The sequence below is a fragment of the Melanerpes formicivorus genome, unplaced genomic scaffold (genome assembly GCF_026170545.1).
Source record: "Melanerpes formicivorus ecotype bairdi unplaced genomic scaffold, bMelFor1.0.p_v2 SCAF_24, whole genome shotgun sequence".
Classification (NCBI taxonomy): domain Eukaryota; kingdom Metazoa; phylum Chordata; class Aves; order Piciformes; family Picidae; genus Melanerpes; species Melanerpes formicivorus.
Window position 1 is genome coordinate 2447223 of NW_027142376.1, and position 19471 is coordinate 2466693.

The 19471-nt window shown below is 43.3% G+C and overlaps 1 protein-coding gene across 6 annotated transcripts in view; it reads left to right on the top strand.

Annotated features, from left to right (window-relative positions):
* ADCY1 (adenylate cyclase 1) overlaps positions 1 to 19471 on the top strand; it is a 182761-nt gene that overhangs the window by 77859 nt on the left and 85431 nt on the right. For all 6 annotated transcript variants that reach the window (XM_068152589.1, XM_068152594.1, XM_068152591.1 and 3 more), the window contains 2 exons: positions 235 to 353; positions 7564 to 7675. In XM_068152589.1, coding sequence (XP_068008690.1) covers positions 235 to 353; positions 7564 to 7675 — 231 coding nt within the window. The remainder of the gene's footprint in view (positions 1 to 234; positions 354 to 7563; positions 7676 to 19471) is intronic.

Sequence of the window (19471 nt, forward strand, 5' to 3'; positions counted from 1 at the left end):
GGTTGTTAGGTTCCCCCCCCCACCCCCCCATATTTTTTTTTTTTTTTTTGTGCAGAAGACTTAGTAAAAGACACCCACACAGTTTGCAGAAGTTTGGGGGGGAAGGCTCATGTTATTTATGCAGCAGAAGTTCTTAGGTTAAGAACAAAATTGTTCAGTTTGGTACTTTAAACCTTCTGAGTAATGGTCACAATCTACACCATCCAACTGATGCTGGTTACCTTTTTCTTTCAGGAACGTCTCTTGATGAGTCTTTTACCCAGGAATGTTGCAATGGAAATGAAGGAAGATTTCCTCAAGCCTCCTGAAAGGATTTTCCACAAGATTTACATTCAAAGGCATGACAATGTTAGGTAGGACTGATGTGGACCATGCAATAATTGAAAAATAAATTCTGCACACCCAGCACTCTATGAAGCACTACTATTAAACCAACCAAACTGAAAAAACAAACCCTCTATAGTTCTAAATTACTGGAGTTGTTAATCCCAAAGCTCATATTCTATTTTCCACTTCACTGGAAAATAAAAAACAGCAGCATTTTTACCTCTCGTGTTTCAAGGCTTGCTTCCTCCCCAGCAGATACCTGCAATTGTCAGAGAGTTACCCTGCAGAAAGGCCAGACTGGAGGAAATAGGCATGCAATAAGTAAACTGAATGATTTTTCCACAGGTCAGCTTTAAAAAAAAAACTAAAACAAGCAACAATAAAACAAAAAAACCCTCTCATAAAAAAACCAAACTCACCAAACTCCATCTGATTCAGTCTCCTAAATAGCTGCCCAAAGAGATAAAGTCTTTAAAGCACTAGATTCTAGATTTTGCACATGAAAAGTAAGATATTCATGCAGCTTCGTTCTTTGCTTTCTCCCAGAGGGATACATTACATTGGAGATCTATAAATATTTAAGTATACATATATGCATACATATATGTTAACGTTTAATAATTAATATAAATACATATAAAAAGTGTATAGCCCTGTATATATTTCTGTGTGTGTATATACATCTACCTCTGTAAGAAGGGAACAATGGCTTGGGAAATGATACTGGCATATTTCAGATGCACCATGGCAAGATCCCTGGTTTATTAATTAGTTAATGAAGATTTTACCAAGTATTAAATAGTCATTAATGACTGACTGCATCTCCAGAAGGGAATGGCAATATGACCCTCTCCACCTTGAGGGCAAAGCCTTCAGTGGTGTGTCAAGCTTTGATGAGCTCTTCCCAGATCTGTAGTATAGAGATGAATTTGTGTTACTCACAGCTAACTCCTCAGCTACAAATCACTTCAGACTTTCCCCATTGTACTCAGGATTTTATTTTTCTCTCTGCAATGCAAATCATTAAAATCCTTCAACATCAATTAGAATCACAAATGTTGAGGTTGGAAGAGACCTTTGAGATCAACTAGTCCAGTCTCTCTTCCAGAGCTCACAAACCCACCACTGCTGATAAGCTACTACCACTGAACCATGTCCCTCAGCACCACATCCATGCATCTTTTAAATACCTCCAGAGATGGCGACTTGACCAACCCCTCCTTGCTCTCCTCCCAGCATCCTGCACCAAAGCCTGAGAAACCTTTCTGCAGAAAATTCCTAATATCCAAACTGAACCTCCCTTGGGAACAAAAATTGTTGAAGTTTAATTCACCCATTCTAACATTTGAAGTAGCTATGATCATGCCACCTATGAACAGATCTTTGTGTGGTGGTCTGAGCTTGTAAGACTTCACAGTAGACTAATTCCCTACAACTTTTTTTTTTTTCATATAGAATAGAATAGAAGCCAAACTCCTTTTGTTTTGTGGTTTAACATCTCTCTTTACAGTTTTGAGAGAGCTTGTTTCTCCTTCATTGCAGTGAGTTAGAGACGAAATTATTCATAATTTTCTAAACAACCCTACAGGCTCCTTGCTCAGGCAGCATATGTCATTAAAACATCATTATTCCTGCAAGTTGTAGTCTAATTAAAACAAATGACCCAAGTGTAAAGAAAAAAAACAGGGCACACAACTCCTCCTCATTTTCCTGAGCATTTGTTTATACCACTGGCTCCACTGAAACCAGCAGGACTATTCTGGTGCACAGAGCACACAAGTGAGTGCCTGTGTGAAAGGCTGGGAGAGCTGGGTTTGTTCAGCCTTGACAAGGGAAGGCTTAGGGGAGAACTTAATACCATGGATCAATACATAAAGAGTGGCTACCAAGAGGATGGAGACTCCTTTTCAAAAGGAGCCTCCTTTTAAAAAGGGAGTCCCATGCTAAAGAAAAGGGGTGATAGGGAAAAGTTACCCTGGGGAGATTCCCATTGGACTCCAGAAGAAAATATTCCACCATGAGAACAGTCAGATACTGGAATCATCTCCCAAGGGAAGCAGTGGATTTCCCTACACTTGACAGTTTTAACTCAGCTTGACAGAGTTCTGAGCCATTGCATTTCAATTAGACTATTGCCTAGAAAGTTGGACCAGAAAATCTTTGGGGTCCTTTCCAAGCTGGCACTCTGATTTTGAGTGCTGTTGAAAATGAACATTTGCCACCTTCAAGCTCTTGTATAACTTGGTAGGATTGCTCCTTCTTCATGCCCCATGGAGTGAGGCAGGAAAGGGTTGCTTGCTCAATACAGGAAATTTTACAGAAGAAAGGGGAACTTGAAGTCCCAGAAAGGGTAACCATAGCTGTTACCTTGCATCTCAGGCAAAGCAATCAGAAGGAAAGATATCAAACTAATCTCCTTCTGCTCATATCCTGAGCTCTCTTCCCACTTCAATTTCATTTGTAGAATTGTTTCAGTTGGAAGAGACCTCTAGGATCATGGCCAACCATCAGGCTAAGACCACCATGGCCCATTAGACCATGTCCTAAAGTGCTGTCTTTAATAGTTGCAATTTAACTGAGATTGTGGGGTTTTTTTTTGTTGTTGTTGCTTTTGGTTGGTTGCTCTTGTTAGCTTTGTTTCACCAGAGTGCCCCAGTGGCATCATTAAGGTTTCTGTGGAATGAAAGCAGGGAGAGTCATATCCCTGAATGGTCATTAAGAGAAACAAATGTTAATGCCTAGCTTCTCACTTCTTGATTCTATAGAAGTCAACCTATACATTTTAAAAATAAAATTGCCTGACAATGACTGTGAAGTGCCCTTATGTACACCATACTATTATAAAGACTCTTTCATGCATAAAAAAGGTAGCTCTAGTTTAATCCTCTCTGATGACGTGAATCTCCATGGCAATTAGCAATTAAGTTACAGTGAACTGAGGCTACTTTGCTCTTCAGTGATAGCATCTGCAGGAGTGATTAATGTGCCTTAACACTGATGTCACTCCTGTAGTTGCTTTATCTTTAATTCCCTAAGTATATCAGTAGAATCATAGAGTGGTTTGAGTTGGAAAGGACCTTAAAAGCCATCTAGCACCAATCCCCCTGCCATGGTCAGGGAAGCCTCCCGCTAGACCAGGTTGCTGAAGGCTTTGTCCAACCCAACCTTGAACACTTCCAGGGAGGGAGCATCCACAGCTTCCCTGGGCAACCTGTTCCAGTGTCTCACTGTAAAGACTTTTTCTATACTCTACAGTCTAGAACTCCCCTCTTCCAACTCAAAACCCTTGCAAAAAATTCCTCCTCAGCTTTTTTGTAGACCCTCCTTCAGATACTGGAATGCTGCTATAAGGTCTGCCCAGAGCCATTTCTTCTCTGTGCTGAAGATTAGACAGGACCTACATTTAAACCTCTCATTGGTTTTGTGTGCATAATATATCTAAATTGAAGGAATAGGAATTCCACTGTTAATTTGTGTTCTGCTGAGAATCAGGTGGGGACTTAGACTGTGAAAATATTTGAAAGTGTGGTTTGACCCTGGAACACCTCAGGCACGTCACTGGGATTCTGACACTGTACATCTTGTTGTTTCTTGGTTTAGTACCCTTGTTATTTTCATGGCCAAAGTAAGAACTGCAGTCTCTTTTCTCACATCCTGTGGCAGCTTTCGCCACCTCCTGACAAAGACCTTCTGTAGTCTTTATGTTCCAAAAACCTGATCAGGGCATAGCAGTGGGAAAATGTTTATTGCATCCAATAGTTGATTGGACTCCGTTGTCAAAATCCTGTTGCACTGACTAAAACGCTGCTTTCATTTGTTGTAGATATTATACAAGAAAGAGTAAGTGTTGGCACTGCCCCACAGTACTTGTAGCCCAAATAGTGAAGACTGAAGCAAAAGATGGACACAGAAGAAATGCAAGAGATAGTGCTGGTCAGCACACTAGCTAAAAGACAATCTGAGAATCCCAGCATAGTGGGGCTTGGAAGGGACCAGTCCAACCCCTTCTAAATCAGAATCACTCACAGCAGGTTGCTTAGGATCACAATGAACAGGTGGGTTTGGAATCTCTCCAGAGAAGGAAACTCCACAACCTCTCTGGGCAGCATGCTTCAGGGCTTCAGCACATTCACAGCTAAGATTTTTGTGTTTTGATGGAACTTCCTGGGTTCCAGATTGTGCCCATTGCTCTTTGTCCTGTTCCTAGGCACCACTGAGAAGAGTTTGGCCCCATTCTCTTGCCTCCCACCCTTTATCTCTTCCTGAGAATTGAGAAGATTCACCTCTGAGACTGCTCTTCTCCAGGCCATGTATCTCTAGGTCTCAGCTCTTCCTCTTCAAGGGGATGCTCCAAGCCCCTCAGCATCTTTGTGATCTGATGTTAACCCATTCCAGAAAGACAAGCCTAGGGCTGTCAAACAACATAGTGATGTTGTAATGCAGGATGAATTAATAAAAAAAATATTTGACAAGACCAGGTGCTGGGTTCAACACTTGGGCCACAACAGCCTCATCAATGCTTCAGGGTTGGGGCAGAGTGGTTGGAAAGCTGTCAAGTAAAAAAAAAAAAAAAAAAAAAAAAAGGAGACTTGAGGGTGCTGATTAACAGCTGATGATGAGCCAGCATGTGCTTAGGTGGCCAAGAAGGCAAAGGGCAACCTGGCCTGTACCAGGAATAGTGCAGAATGAGGGAAATGACTGTCCTTCTAGATTCATCACTGTGAAACCACACCTTGAGTACTGGGTTCAGTTTGAGGGCCCTCACTACAGGGAAGACAGAGGTACTAGAGAGTGTCCAGAGAAAGCCAGTGATGCCAGTGAAACATCTGGAGGAATCATCTTATGAAGAGTGACTAAGGAAACTAGAGTTGTTCAGTCTGGAGAAGAGGAGGCCGAGGAGATCATCTTGCTTCCTACAGCTGCCCAAAAGGAGCCTTGTGTGAGGTGTATATAGGTCTCTTCTCCCAAGAAGCAAGCCTCAGTACCAGAGGAAATGGCCTCAGTTTGTACCGGGGTGGGGTTAGATTGGACATTAGAAGAAATGACTCTCAAACACAGGAACATACTACCAAGGGAGGTGGTTGAGTCCTTATACCTGGAGGTGTTTCAAATAGAGGTGTGGTGTGAGGGACATGGTTTAGCACCAGACTTGGTAGAGCTGGACTCAATCTTAAAGGGTTTTTTTCAGCCAAAATGGTTCTAGGATTTCATGATTCTGTGCAAATAAGTAGATCTCCCCAGGCAAATGTGCAGAGCCTTTTTTGGGCATTATTGTTCTCTTCTTACAACTTTTACCTTAGCCATCACCTGTTTAGTTCACATTCATTCACAAAAGTGAACTAGATCTGGAATGTTTTATTTTATGAAGTGTTTTTCTAGTGTTTACATGGCATAATGGAGGAGCTTTTTTTTTTTTTCTTGAACCCAGCTCATCTTGATCAAGGTTCTCATAGAGCACACTCAAAGGAGAAGAGAGCTAGGAAGCTGCCCTGAAGATTAACATGACAGCATGGACTCTTTGTTTGCAGATCAAAGCCATTGAACTTTGGATGACTCAGTTTTTGCTGGCATAGGTTACCTAACCTGCTGTGGCTGAATGAGGGATTTTAGCAGCTGGGTTAAATGAAGTTATAGAAATGGGGGTTGAGTCAGGAGTTGGGCTTGCTCCTTTTTTTTGTAGCTTATTGGAAGAGTTCAGACTTGGTTACAATGAAAGTGAGACAGTAGACTTGTTAGTCCTACTTTTGTAGCATCAGCTGTTTTATCTAGAGTGAAGGTTTGTTGAGGGGGAGTGCATAGTACTTAATTTCACCCACAGTTTGCAAGCTCAGTCTTACACTATGCCAAATGTAACTAGGCCATGTAGCATGGGACTGTTTGCTAGCATTTGCATAAATAAAGACTTGTTTGGCATTTATAGTCTGGGTATTGGAGATAAACGCATTAGGTTCCTGCAGTGGGCTCAGGGCCTTTGCCAAAAAATGAAGGAATCTAAATAATTAAAAGGCTCATAGCTCCATATTCTCCTGAGTTTCAGGATCTACATCAGGATTTTGATTCTCTACCTCACAGCAGTATCTGTGCTTCTTTCAACTATCTCCCTTTATCATTACAGGTGGGGAGTGGCTCTTAAAGCTGATTAAGCTATTAGGAATTAAAACCTTGTTAACACTGATGGAAGCTGGACATTTCTCTGAGCCAGGCAGCATGGCCCAGAGAACACAGCCCTGACACTACAGATGCTAGCTCTTCACAGGCAGCAGTAAAACCACGTGATGGAGCTACTGCACCCAAGTTGTGAGCTTCTGTCTTTCAGTACATAGCAAACGTCATGCAAAGTTTACCAGTTTGGATGTGGAACTCTACCAATGCAAAAACTGCCTTTGAAACCAATTGAGCTGAATAGATCCTAACTTCAAAAAGGAGAAGCAACTGTCTGTGCTTCTGGAGTGCTCACAGGGGAACATCATGAAAGGAACTGCTATGCTATAGACACAAAAGTAAACAGGAGTGTTGATCTGCTTGAGGATAGGAAGGCTCTGCAGAGAAATCTGGATAGATTGGACTAATGGGCTAAAGTCAGTTGTATAAGGTTTTGTAAAGCCAAGTGCCAGGGTCTGCATTTCAGTTGCAATAAACCCATCAACACTGCAGGCTTAGGGCAGAATGGCCAGAGAGCTGCTCAGCAAAGACCTGAGTTTGTTCAAGAAGGCAAACAATGTCCTGGACTGTGTCAGAAATTACATGGCCAGCAGGAGTAAGGAAGTGATTGTCCCCCTGAACTCAGCACTGGTGAGGCCACAGCTTGACTACCGCCTCCAAAGTAATTAACAACAGGACAAGAGGAAAAAAACTCAAATTGCACTAGGGAAGGTTGAGGCTGGGTATTACTAAGAACTTCTTTCCTACAACAGTGATCAAGCATTGCAACAGGTTGCACAGACAGTGCCCACGGTCACTGGAGGGGTTAAAAAAAACAACAAGTAGATGTGGCACTTCAGGACATGGTCTAGTGGGTTGGGTAGAAGGTTGGACTTTATGACCTTAGGGCTGTTTTCCAACCTTAATGATTCTGTCTACACCACATGGCTGTATAGTATAGAATACAGGCATTGGTAGTGTCTCAAGGGTTGTCTACGACAGTTGATGCTTTGGGTCACATTTGTGCTAGAAAGATAAGGAGAATGAGAAGTTGACCTGCTCTACTGATATCTCTGTCTTTTCCCTTCTTTGCAGCATTTTGTTTGCAGACATTGTGGGGTTCACAAGTTTGGCATCACAGTGCACAGCCCAAGAGCTGGTGAAGCTGCTGAATGAGCTCTTTGGCAAGTTTGATGAATTAGCTACAGTAAGTACAACATCTTTGTTTCAATAGAATTGACATTGCCTTCTGAAAAATGCTGGATGAGTTACCCCTATTATAGCTCTATAAAACAGCCTGGGTGCAGTCCTCCACCCTGTGCTAGGAATTTCTAAAGCTTACATTTTAAAGCAGTTCATTTTTATTGTTTCGGAAAAAGAGTTGCTGGGTTTAAAATCTACTGTTCTTCCCCCCCCCCCCCCCATGGAGGCCCTCAGTGTTCTTCAGTGGGTTTTGTTTGCACAAAAGAGATGAACATATTTCAACATTTATATTTCTACCCTGCATGAAACAAAAAAATTAAAAGCAGGATAATGGAAAACAGGAATATTGTCAGTATGGCATAAAACTACTTTGTGTTAATAAGAATCTAGAGAATAAAATTAGTTTTTTCACAGAGCACTACTTGTCACAGAAGTGACGTCAGCTTTTCAGAGAGCCTGTTGTGGGCAAAATGAGATCCCTACTATAATTGATGCTTATGTTTTGGTCACTGCATTTACATTGTGCCAGATTCCCTAAGGAAAAGAAACTGAGGGAAGTGTTCTTTGCCTGTAACTCCTAGCAGTCTAATGGTACCACAAGCATTTGAGGAGAAGGGTGAGGAATGATGTGCCTGCAAAAGTCACATAGCTTCTTTTAAATGGCACTTAAAAGTGTGCTGAAATGTGTTTTCTCCCCAAATAAAACAAAGTTTCATCAGATCTCTTATGTTTTGCCAGCCACATCCTCAGATATTTCATTGCTAGCACCTCCATAGATTATGAGCAGCAGAAGTTATATCTTTTGGAATCAAAATCATAGAACTGTTTTGATCGGAGAAGACTTTTAAGACTATAGAGTCCACACATTTTTTAACTGCCAAGGCTGGTGATAAATCATGTCCCTCAAAACCCCATCTCTGCCTCTTTTCACAACCTCCATGGATGAGGATTCAACCAATTCCAGTCCTTGAGAATCACTTCAGTGAAAAAGTTTCTTTTAATATCCAACCTAAACCTCCCCTGGCAGAACTTGAGGCCGCTTCCTCTGGTCCCTTGACTTGTTTCTGGGGAGAACCCAACTTGCTCTGATCTCCTTTCAGGGAGTTTTTCTCCAGAAAATCCCAGTTCCCTCAGCTGCTCCTCATTGAGCTTTCCTGCTTGGGTTCCTCTTCTCCCTGCTTCTCTCATGGGCTGCCTTCCCATTTAGGGTGACTGATGCACCTTCCTAATATCCAATCTAAATCTCCCTTTTTCCAGCTGAAAGCCCTTGCCCCTTACCATATCTCTACAAGCTGTTGTAAAAAGTCTCTCCCCAACTTTCTCATAGGCACCCTTCAGGTACTGGTAAGCTGCTCTAAGGTCTCCCTTCTCTTCTACCTAACACCTGATTATCACAATACAACTTCATCTCCATCTCACTTGCACCTCTAGGCATAGACCTAAGGACCATGGAGCATCATAAGGCAATTTCTGACCCAGGTAGATTGAAGGATAAATCAAAAGATGGAGGACAGATTAAACAATAAAACTCCCCAAGAAGGACAGTCACCACCACCATTTTTGCACTCATCCCAGAACTGGGGGCAAGACTCTCAACCAGCCAAGATACCACACAGAGGAGCTCAGCACAATAAGGAGGCCCAGCTAGCACCCATGCATGATATTGGAGTAATCATCAATCCTGGTCCTAACAACTGGGGGGGGGCCACCAGGCCCCCCCAGCCTTTGTTGTCACCACCACCATCATCCAGTGTGCACCATGGTCACTCATCAGCAATGAGAGGAGGATTCTCCACCTACCTGGTCTCAGCTTAGGACTTCTCCCTTTCCTGGTGGGCATTAAATAGGGGAGTGGGTGGGGAGGACCAAGTGGCCACACCTGGGGTGGGAGGAGAATCCAACAGACCCCTGGTGCTGTGGGATTTGAGGGGATAAATGGAGAAAATGGGGCAGGTAAGGGACTTTTAGGTAAAGACATCACTAGGGGGAATGGAAAAAAAATAGAAATGGGTAGGTTCAGATTAGATGTTAGGAAGAAATGCTTCAACAGGAGGATGGTGAGACACTGGAATGGTTTGCCTGGGGAAGTGTTTGAAACCCCATCCATGGGAGTTTTTAAGACCAGGCTGGGTGTGGCTCTGGGCATCCTGATCTAGTGTGAGGGGTCCCAGCCCATGGCAGGGGAGTTGGAACTAGATAATCCTTGAGTTCCCCTCCAACTCCAACAATGCTGTCATTCTAAAACAGTTTTGCAGATTAGGCTGGATGTTAGGAAGAATTCTTCACAGGAAGAATGTTTGGCCATTGGAATTTGCTGCCCAGGGAGGTGGTGGAGTCACCATCACCAGAGGTGTTTAAAAATCAGGTGGATGATGGTTTGGTTGATTAGATGGCATTGGGTGATAGGTTGGACTTGATGATCTCAAAGGTCTTTTCCAACCTGGTTAATTCTGTATTCTGTATTCTTCAGGCTGAACTGTCCCAACTCTCCCAGCCTGACCCCCCGAGGGGAGGTGCTCCAGCCCTCTAATCATCTTTGTGCCCTTCCTCTTGACCCACCTGTTGTGGTCTATAAAAGGATAAATTAATGTTCAATAAGCGGAGCGATTAATAAAAGAAATATTAATAGTTTTATTAATCACCAAAAAAAAAAAATCCCACAAAAAAAACCCCACTAATCAAAACTTATTTACAGATTCGAGGGGTTCGGTTGTAGGACAGATACCTCACCAGCAGGAACAAGTAATAATTTAAACAATATGTACAAAAATCCAGAAACAACAAACAGCACTTTAAAGAAAAGCAACCTTGGCAATGAAGCTGGCGATTGCCCCCAACGGGGGGGGGGTGGGAAACTCTAGAATTCCCTAAGTCAACAGACCTTCAATAGATGCTTATAAAATCAGATATTGTAATTAGTCACTGATCCTGATGCCTTGTGGCACACGTTAAGATCTAGACAAATCAAAATGGCGTTGACCACGTGGAAGCTGCAGGAGCACCGTTTCACTTTCTGTTGATGTCTGCAGCTTATTACCGAGGCAGGATTTGTTCCCAAAGCATTTGTAGCTGAAAGCTTTGTAGAGGGGTTTCTTGGCTGTAATCCTTTTGTAGCAGCGCTCGCTCCTTCCTCCAGTCAAACGAAACTGTCCCAGAGACTCAGCTCCTCTGGGGTTTCACCTCTCGGCCTGGCAAGATGCGTGTCTGTCCTCTGGGCTTTACAACGCTGAAAATAGTGACAGGTCCTTGCTGTCTTGTCTGGGTAAACTGAAACACAATTCAGCTTCCAAGCGAAGCTTGTGGTTCCTTCCAGAGCGTGGACAATTGCAAGATGATGCTCTGGCTCTTTGGGCTGATACTTATAGATTTCCCGAGGCAATAATAGCCAGTAGCAACACAGATCTAGGGATAAAACCCTGGTATTGCAACTTATAGAAAGCCTTCTTTCCAAACGTGGCCAAAAGCATGCCCACCTGGCTCATTCTGGCTCTGAAACATGTTCAGGCAAGCCTAAAGAACCAGATCTACTAACTTCTGCCTCATTGTCTGATTCAGAGTAATTTTGAGGCTTTTTGTCCTTCCGGAACACCACCCCAATAGTTCTATGTCCTAATTGTGTTGGGAGCCCCACAACTGGGGAAATTTTCAGGAGGATTCTGATCAATTGGTTAAAACAGCTCCTAGATAATCATTATTGCATCAAAATAGAGAAGTGGACTGATAGGAAACAATGCTGTGCTTTAGTTTTGAAACTGTTTGTTTTAACTTGAGAACAGTCAGACTATTGGAATCATCTCCCAAGGGAAGCATTGAATACCCCTGCATTGTACTCAGCTTGACATGGTGCTGGGTCATACCATTTTAACTAGACTATTAATTAGAAAGGTTGGACTAGATGATCTTTGGGGTCCCTTCCAACCAGGCATTTTGTGACTCTGACTTTACAGAAAGATGTAATTGTGGAAGGTGTGTTCCCTGTGACTAGTAAAATGAGCTGTGAGTGTGCATGCTGGGTGCTGCTGCTTCTTAGGAAGCAACATCAACTGCAATGGGACGTTTATGTCGACCCATGCTAAAACAAGGTAATTGTAACTGTAATGCTTTAAAAAGCCCCAGTCACCAGTGTGGGAAGTATAATAAGCAGAAGGCAGCATGTATCTGCTGGGAGTCTCATGAATACCCTTGGCATTTTGACATGCTATAGGAAGAGGGAATCTCTCAGTTTTTACAATATCATTCATTCAGATCATCTTGGGGGCAATCACCACACACCTGCAGGATGGCCAAAGCATCAGGCCTAGCCAACATGGATTTAGGAGGGGCAGGTCCTGCCTGAAAAATCTGATCTCCTTCTATGGGGACAGACTGAGGTAGATGGGGCTGTTCAGGCTGGAGAAGAGAAGACTCTGGAAAGACTTTAGAGTGGCCTTTCAGTACTGGACAGCAGCACTCTGTGCTGGCTTAGGAACTGGCTGGAGGGCTGAGCCCAGAGAGTGGTGGTGAATGGTGCCACATCCAGCTGGTAGCCAGTCACTAGTGGTGTCCCCCAGGGATCAGTGCTGGGCCCCATCCTGTTCAGTATCTTTATTGATGATCTGGCAGATGACACCAAGTTGGGAGCAGGTGTTGATCAGTTAGAGGGTCGGAGAGCTCTGCAGAGGGACCTTGACAAGCTGGACAAATGGGCAGAGTCCAACATGATGGCATTCACCAAGTCCATGTGCTGGGTGCTGCACTTTTGTCACAAAAAACCCATGCAGTGCTACAGGCTGGGGTCAGAGTGGTTGGAGAGCAGCCAGGCGGAAAGGGACCTGGGGGTACTGGTTGACAGCTGGCTGAACATGAGCCAGCAGTGTGCCCAGGTAGCCAAGAAGGCCAATGGCATCCTGGCCTGCATCAGGAATAGTGTGGCCAGCAGGAGCAGGGAGGTCATTCTGTCCCTGTACTCAGCACTGGTTAGGCCACACCTTGAGTCCTGTGTCCAGTTGTGGGCCCCTCAATTTAAGAAGGACATTGAGACTCTTGAATGTGTCCGGAGAAGGGCAACAAAGCTGGGGAGAGGCTTTGAGCACAGCCATATGAGGAGAGGCTGAGAGAGCTGGGATTGTTTAGCCTGGAGAAGAGGAAGCTCGGGGGAGACCTTATTGCTCTCTACAACTACCTGAAGGGAGGTCGTAGACAGGTGGGTGTTGGTCTCTTCTCCCAGGTATCCAGCACCAGAACAAGAGGACACAGTCTCAAGCTGCACCAGGGGAAGTTTAGGCTCAAGGTGAGGAGAAAGTTCTTCACAGAGAATGTTGTTGGCAATTGGAATGTGCTGCCCAGGGAGGTGGTGGAGTCACCACCCCTGGAGGTGTTCAAGAGGGGATTGGATGTGGCACACAAAGCCATGGTTTAGTTAGTCTTGAGGTGTTGGGTGATAGGTTGGACTTGATGATCTTTGTGGTCTTTTCCAGCCTTATTGATTCTATGATCCTGAAGCTGACCAGGACCAGCAGATGAGAGATCTGGGACATTTAGAAGAGAGCAATCTTTCTGGCAATTAGAAGGTGGTTTATGCCTTTTAGCATTAGCATTTTCTCTTTCTATGTGATGTTTGACTGATCTTGGTTTTTATTTTATTCTATTTTTTTTGGTAGGGCAAATAGCTTTCTTCTTTTTGAAATACTACACAATTTTAAATAAAATAGCTTCAAATATAGTTCCAGCTTGTGACAAAGAATTCTGAAGGCAAACCCTAGGGTTCAGATGATTGTCATTCAATACCTTTGAAAATTTGCTTGTGGGGAAAAATGAGAAAAAAAAAAAAGGAAGAAAAATTCCTCATCTTCACACTGCCTGCTAGGCAGTACTTCTATCACGTCCTTCCTTTTTTTATTCACCTCTAGAGAAGAAAGCTTTTTCAAACACTTCTCTTGTAATTTGTTTTACCTTGTAAATCACTGAGTTTCTGAACTCTGTTAGAAGAGGTCATCAGAATGCAGTGCCTCAAATGATGGCAATGTTTTCTGTTTTCACAATAGTACAGTTTGGTTTTTTAAGGGAATAGCCTTGCAACTACCTGAAGAGAGGTTGCAACCAGGTGGGGGTTGGTCTCTTCTCCCAGGAACCAGCAGCAGAACGAGAGGACACAGACTCAAGCTGCACCAGGGGAAGTTTAGACTGCCCAGGGAGGTAGTGGAGTCACCATCCTTGGAGGTGTTCAAAAGGGGATTGGATGTGGCACATGGTGCCAGTCATGAGGTCTGTGGCGACAGGTTGGACTTGATGATCTTTGAGGTCTCTTCCAACCTTGGTGATTCTGTGATTCTGTGGTCCCCTTAATAACTTCTGTGTCTTTGGGCCAGCTTCAATCACTTTGAAGACAGGAAACTGAGTCTTAAAAATGTAAAGCCAAATAAAAATGAGTGACAATATTGGTATTCTTGCAGGAGTATGGCTTCATCCTAGTCAGACATCAGAGAATTCATACAGATAATTCTGTGACAGAATCACTGATTCATTAAGGTTGTAAAAGACCTTTAAGACTATCAAGTCCAACCATTAATTGAACACTGCCAATTCTACAACTCAGCCATGTCCCTTGGTACTTCATCCACATGGCAATAGAATAGAATAGAATAGAATAGAATAGAATAGAATAGAATAGAATAGAATAGAATAGAATAGAATAGAATAGAATAGAATAAACCAAATTGGGAAATACCTTCAAGATCATCAAGTCCAAGCTATCATCCAACACTATCTAATCAACTAAACCATGGCACCAAGTGCCCCATCCAGTCTCTTCCTAAACACCTCCAGTGATGGTGTCTCCACCACCTCCCTGGGCAGCCCATTCCAATGGCCAGTCTCTCTTTCTCTGAAGAACTTCTTCCTAACATTGTGGTAGGTTGAGAGAAGGCCTAGCTCTCCCTCCCCTACAAAGAAAGAAACCACAGCTAGCCCAGTCAGAGAAGCAAAGGGTAGAGCTGCATTCACAAGCAATATGGAATGCAGGTTATATATATACACAATATACAGTATTTACAATATATACAAAAATATACAGCAAAGAAAGTAATACAGAACAAGACTCCCTCCTCCGGACAGAGGAGGGTTCCCCCCCTGTACCCTCCTCTCTCCCCCTACCTCCCTTTTTTCCCAAAAAGGGTTGGAGAGAGAAAAGGCAGTTATTAAGGAAGAGAATTCTTATTAGGCCTCCAAGTGCATGCAGGATTAGTGTTTATCTGGTATTCAAGGTCAAAACTCCGGCTAGTTGCTCAGAAGCAGACAGGCTGGAAAGGGAGAACAGAGAGGAACTGAGAAAAATTCCAACTGAACTAAAACTTAAAGTTGCATTCTCCCCATCTACAAATGAAATTAGTTTAGAATATCATGTTTTCATTTTGATACCAAAACATTCAGCCAGAGTGTTCCAGCACTGTCCCTTTCTTAAAGGCACAGCCTAAAACGGTCACATAACATCCAGCCTAAACCTCCCCTGGCACAGCTTGAGACTGTGTCTTCTTGCTCTATTGGTGGTTGCCTGGGAGAAGAGACTAACCCCCACCTGGCTACAACCTCCCTTCAGGTAGTTGTAGACAGCAATAAGGTCTCCTCTGAGCCTCCTCTTCTCCAGGCTAAGCAAGCCCAGGAAGCACTTTTGAGCACTTCCAGGGATAGTGATTCCACCACTTTCCTGGGCAACCTGTTCCAAGGTTTAACCACTCTTTCAGTGAAGACTCTTTCCCTAACATTCAGCCTAAGTCCCCACTAGTGCAACTTAAAGTTGTTTCCTCTCATCCTGCACTTGTTACTAGGGAGAAGAGAACAATTCCCACCTCATTCAAACCTTCTTTCAGGGAGTTGCAGCAATAAAGAAGGCCTCCCCTCAGCCTTGTTTTCTCCAGGTCTTGTCTCATAGTGCCACATCTACTTGTTTTTTTGAACACCTCCAGGGATGATGACTCCCTGAGCAGCCTGTTCCAGTGCATGACCACTCTTTCAGGAAAGAAATTTCTCCTAATATTCAACATAAACCTCCTCTGGTGCAACTTTAGACCCCTTTCTCTGTTCTCTCTTTGATACTTGGAAGATCAACACCCAGTTCACTACAACCTCCTCTCTGGTAGTTCTAGGGAGCAAAAAAAATCCTCTCAGCGCCCTCTTGTCCAGATTAAACCCCCAATTCCCTCAGTCTCTCCTCACAAGACTTTCCCCACCATCACAACAGAGTTGCTCATGCTTCTGCATGGGTATTGCATGGTCACAATTCCATTGCCTTGTGATAAAATTCAGCTATACCTAAAATTTTTTAGCTGTAGTAAGTGATTTTATTGGAAAGGAGGAGGCACTTCTCCAGCATCCTGAAATGTAATGAAAAGGCTTTCCTTGTTAGAGAAGTTTTGATCTTCTTTTAATTGTTCTTTTCTTTTGGCAGATGTTTCTCAGTTGCTCCCTTGTGTCTAATCAATGTGGAGAATTAATTATTTATGCTTACAGATTAAATTATTTCCCTTTCAACTTCCACATTACTGCATCTTGGACTTCTAAGACTTTCCATTTACAAGTGGATGAGGATAAATGAAGTTTAGACTCTCTTCAGATGACATCACTGGAAGAGTATTTTGATATTCTAAACATAAGATCTTGTTCATGCCTCTTTGAAGGGCAGTGAAGCTGGTGAGAGGTTTGGAGAGCATGTCTTGTGAGGAGAGGCTGAGGGAGCTAGGATTGTTTAGTCTGAAGAAGAGGAGGCTAAAATGAGACTTTATTGCTCTCTACAACTACCTGAAAAGAGGTTGGAGTGAGGCTGATGTTGACATCTCTTCCCAAGTAACTAACAGGACTAGAGGAAATGGCCTCAGAAGTTTAGGGAAAGTTTAGGTTGGATATTAGGAAGAATTTCTTTCCTGCAAGAGGAGTAAGGCATTGAAGCAGGTGTTTTGATCCCAAAGCTGTGAAGGAGACGTGGTTCTTTTGAACATTCCTGTGAGTAAAATGAAAACACAAATTAGGTCATACAGTGAGACTATTTCTTGCAGACAATACAGTGAAAGAAGGAAAATAAAAGGGAGAGACAGAATGGTGAAGGAGAGAGAGCAGGAGAGATGGAGAGAGACATTTACCACTCCAGGGTTCTTACTTCAGTGGGGAGGAGGGCAGAGATGTCTGAAGATGTCACTCCAGCAGACATCTCTTCAGCTTGTGATGTCCTGGGTGGTGTTGCTCCAGCTTGTAGTGTTTGCAGTGATGTTTTCCTGTCTTTTTAAGCAGGCATAACTCAGGAGTTTTTGTGCTGTTCATTCATCATAGCTTCACCTGACTCACATTAATGGGATAGAATAGAATAGAATAGAATAGAATAGAATAGAATAGAATAGAATAGAATAGAATAGAATAGAATAGAATAGAATAGAATAGAATTAACCAGGTTGGAAAAGACCTTCAAGATCATCAAGTCCAATAATGCATACGTGGATTTCCAGGGGGTCTTCCTGTGTGTCTGCAGGGGTTGGCATTCAACAGCCTCCATCTCTCTTTGCCATCCACTGTCCACCACATGCCCTGGGCAGTTACTGCCTTGGTGGGCAGAGATAGCACAACAGGCAGGCTGGTCAGGATGATTTTATCTTTGTTGAGGCACTTTTCAGTTCTTAGTGTAATCATCATGATCACCAGGTGATTTGCATATTCAAGAGAGGATCCCCTCAGCAGGATTCCCAGGAAGGTGTTGGAGTCACCATCCCTGGAGGTGTTAAAAAAAAAACCAAAACAAGTAGTCGTGGCACTTTGGGACATGGCCCAGTGGTCAGGAAGGTACAGGGGAGAAGGTTTGACTTGATGATCATAGAAATTTTTTTCAACCTCAATGATTCTGTGATTATTTCAGCATTGATGATCTCAAAGGTCTTTTCCAACCTGGTCTGGTCTATTCTATTCTATTCTATTCTATTCTATTCTATTCTATTCGCTAGAAAGACAGACAGAAAATTACTTGTTCTTCCCTCTGCAGCTACATACACCTTCAGCTTTTGTCAATATCTGTGGGATGAGTCTATTTTTATTCGCTTCCGTTTTAATTCAGTAGATTTTCCTTTTTAATTCCTTAGCTTTTAACAGTTTGTTTGGTTTGGTTTGGTTTGGTTTTAATTTCAGTGTTATTGAAGTGTTTTTTTTTTGCACCTGTTCAGCCTCAAAGACATTCAATTTAACAATGTTGCTTCTGAGCCTCAGGTGAAGAGTCAGTAACTAATATTTTTAATCATCTTCTGTGTTCTTTCTTTTTTTCCTAACTCTGCCAAAAAAGTCAGCTCTCTGCTGTGCTTTGCACTAACTGGAAGCAATCACTTCAAGAAATTGATTCTATGGAATCTATAAAATGCTTTTAATTTATATGTGTTTTTAAAAGAGAAAAATCAACAAAGTTTTATGGGCTGAAAATCTAATATTGGAAAATATAGAATTCCACCATCTATGTGGAAACTGGTAAGTCTGCACTAGAGGGGGGTGTTTACAAAGACTAATTTTAAGGTGATTCTGAAGTTGAGTCAGGAGGAAGCTCAGCAGTGGAGCTGCTGTGCTGGTCCTTCTGCACCACATCTTGGCTGCGTCGGCCGTCAGCTTTCTTGCTGTAACATCTAGTGTGGGGTAAGAGAAGAAGAGAGTCATGAGAGCTACTCCCTGTCCTGCCATATCCCCAGAAACAGTTTAGGGTTTCTTTTCTGGGCTCAGTTTCCCCATACAAGCTATCTGCGGGCCACACCTCAAGTGTTGTGTCCAGTTTTGGGCATCTCAAGACAAGAGAGATGTGGAGGTGCTGGAGCCAGTGCAGAGGAGAGCAAGAAAGATGTGAAGGTCCTGGAGAATAAATCTGATGAAGAGCAACTGAGGGAGCTGGGTATGGTTAGTTTGAAGAAGAGAAGGCTGAGGAGAGACCTCATGGTTGTCTACAGCTACCTGTAAGGAGGTTGTGGAGAGTCCCTTCTCATAAGTCATTAGCCATAGAACCAGAGGGAAGAGCCTCAAGCTGCAGCAGGGCAGGTTCAGACTGGACAGTAGAATTTTTCCCCAGCAAGAGTGATCAGGGATTGGAATGAGCTGCCCAGGGAGGTGGTGGAGTCCCCAAGCCTGGATGTGTTTCAAGGTGTTTTGGACATGGTGCTTGCCGGTGTTGTTTGGGGGTGAGCCTTGTAGAATAGGGTTCTGATCATGCACATAAATTTGAATCCAGTTCTGCTCAATCATCTGGAGAGATCTTCTAGAAAGACCTAAGGAAGTAAGGTGTTTTAAATTTATAGAATCATAGAATTGTTCTGGTTGGAAGGGACTTTAATGATCATCAAACTCCCCTGCCAAAGGCAGGGACACCTTCCACTACACCAGGTTGCTCCAGGCCCTATCCAACCTGGCTCCAGGGGTCTTGTCTTCAGATTCTGCACAGTAGTGTAGAGAATATATTTCTTCAGGCCCACCAGCAGAAACTGGATATGCATTATTTTTTCAGTCCAAACTTGTTTCTCCTTGATGTAGTCTTCCACATGAAAGACCTGGTTAGGCCACACCTTGAGTCCTGTGTCCAGTTCTGGGCCCCTCAGTTTAGGAAAGATGTTGAGTTGCTGGAAGGTGTCCAGAGAAGGGCAACAAAACTGTGGAGGGGTTTGGAGCACAAGCCCTATGAGAAGAGGCTGAAGGAGCTGGGCTTGCTTAGCCTGGAGAAGAGGAGGCTCAGAGGAGACCTCATTGTTCTCTACAACTACCCGAAGGGAGGTTATAGCCAGGTGGGGGTTGTTCTCTTCTCCCAGGCAACCAGCACCAG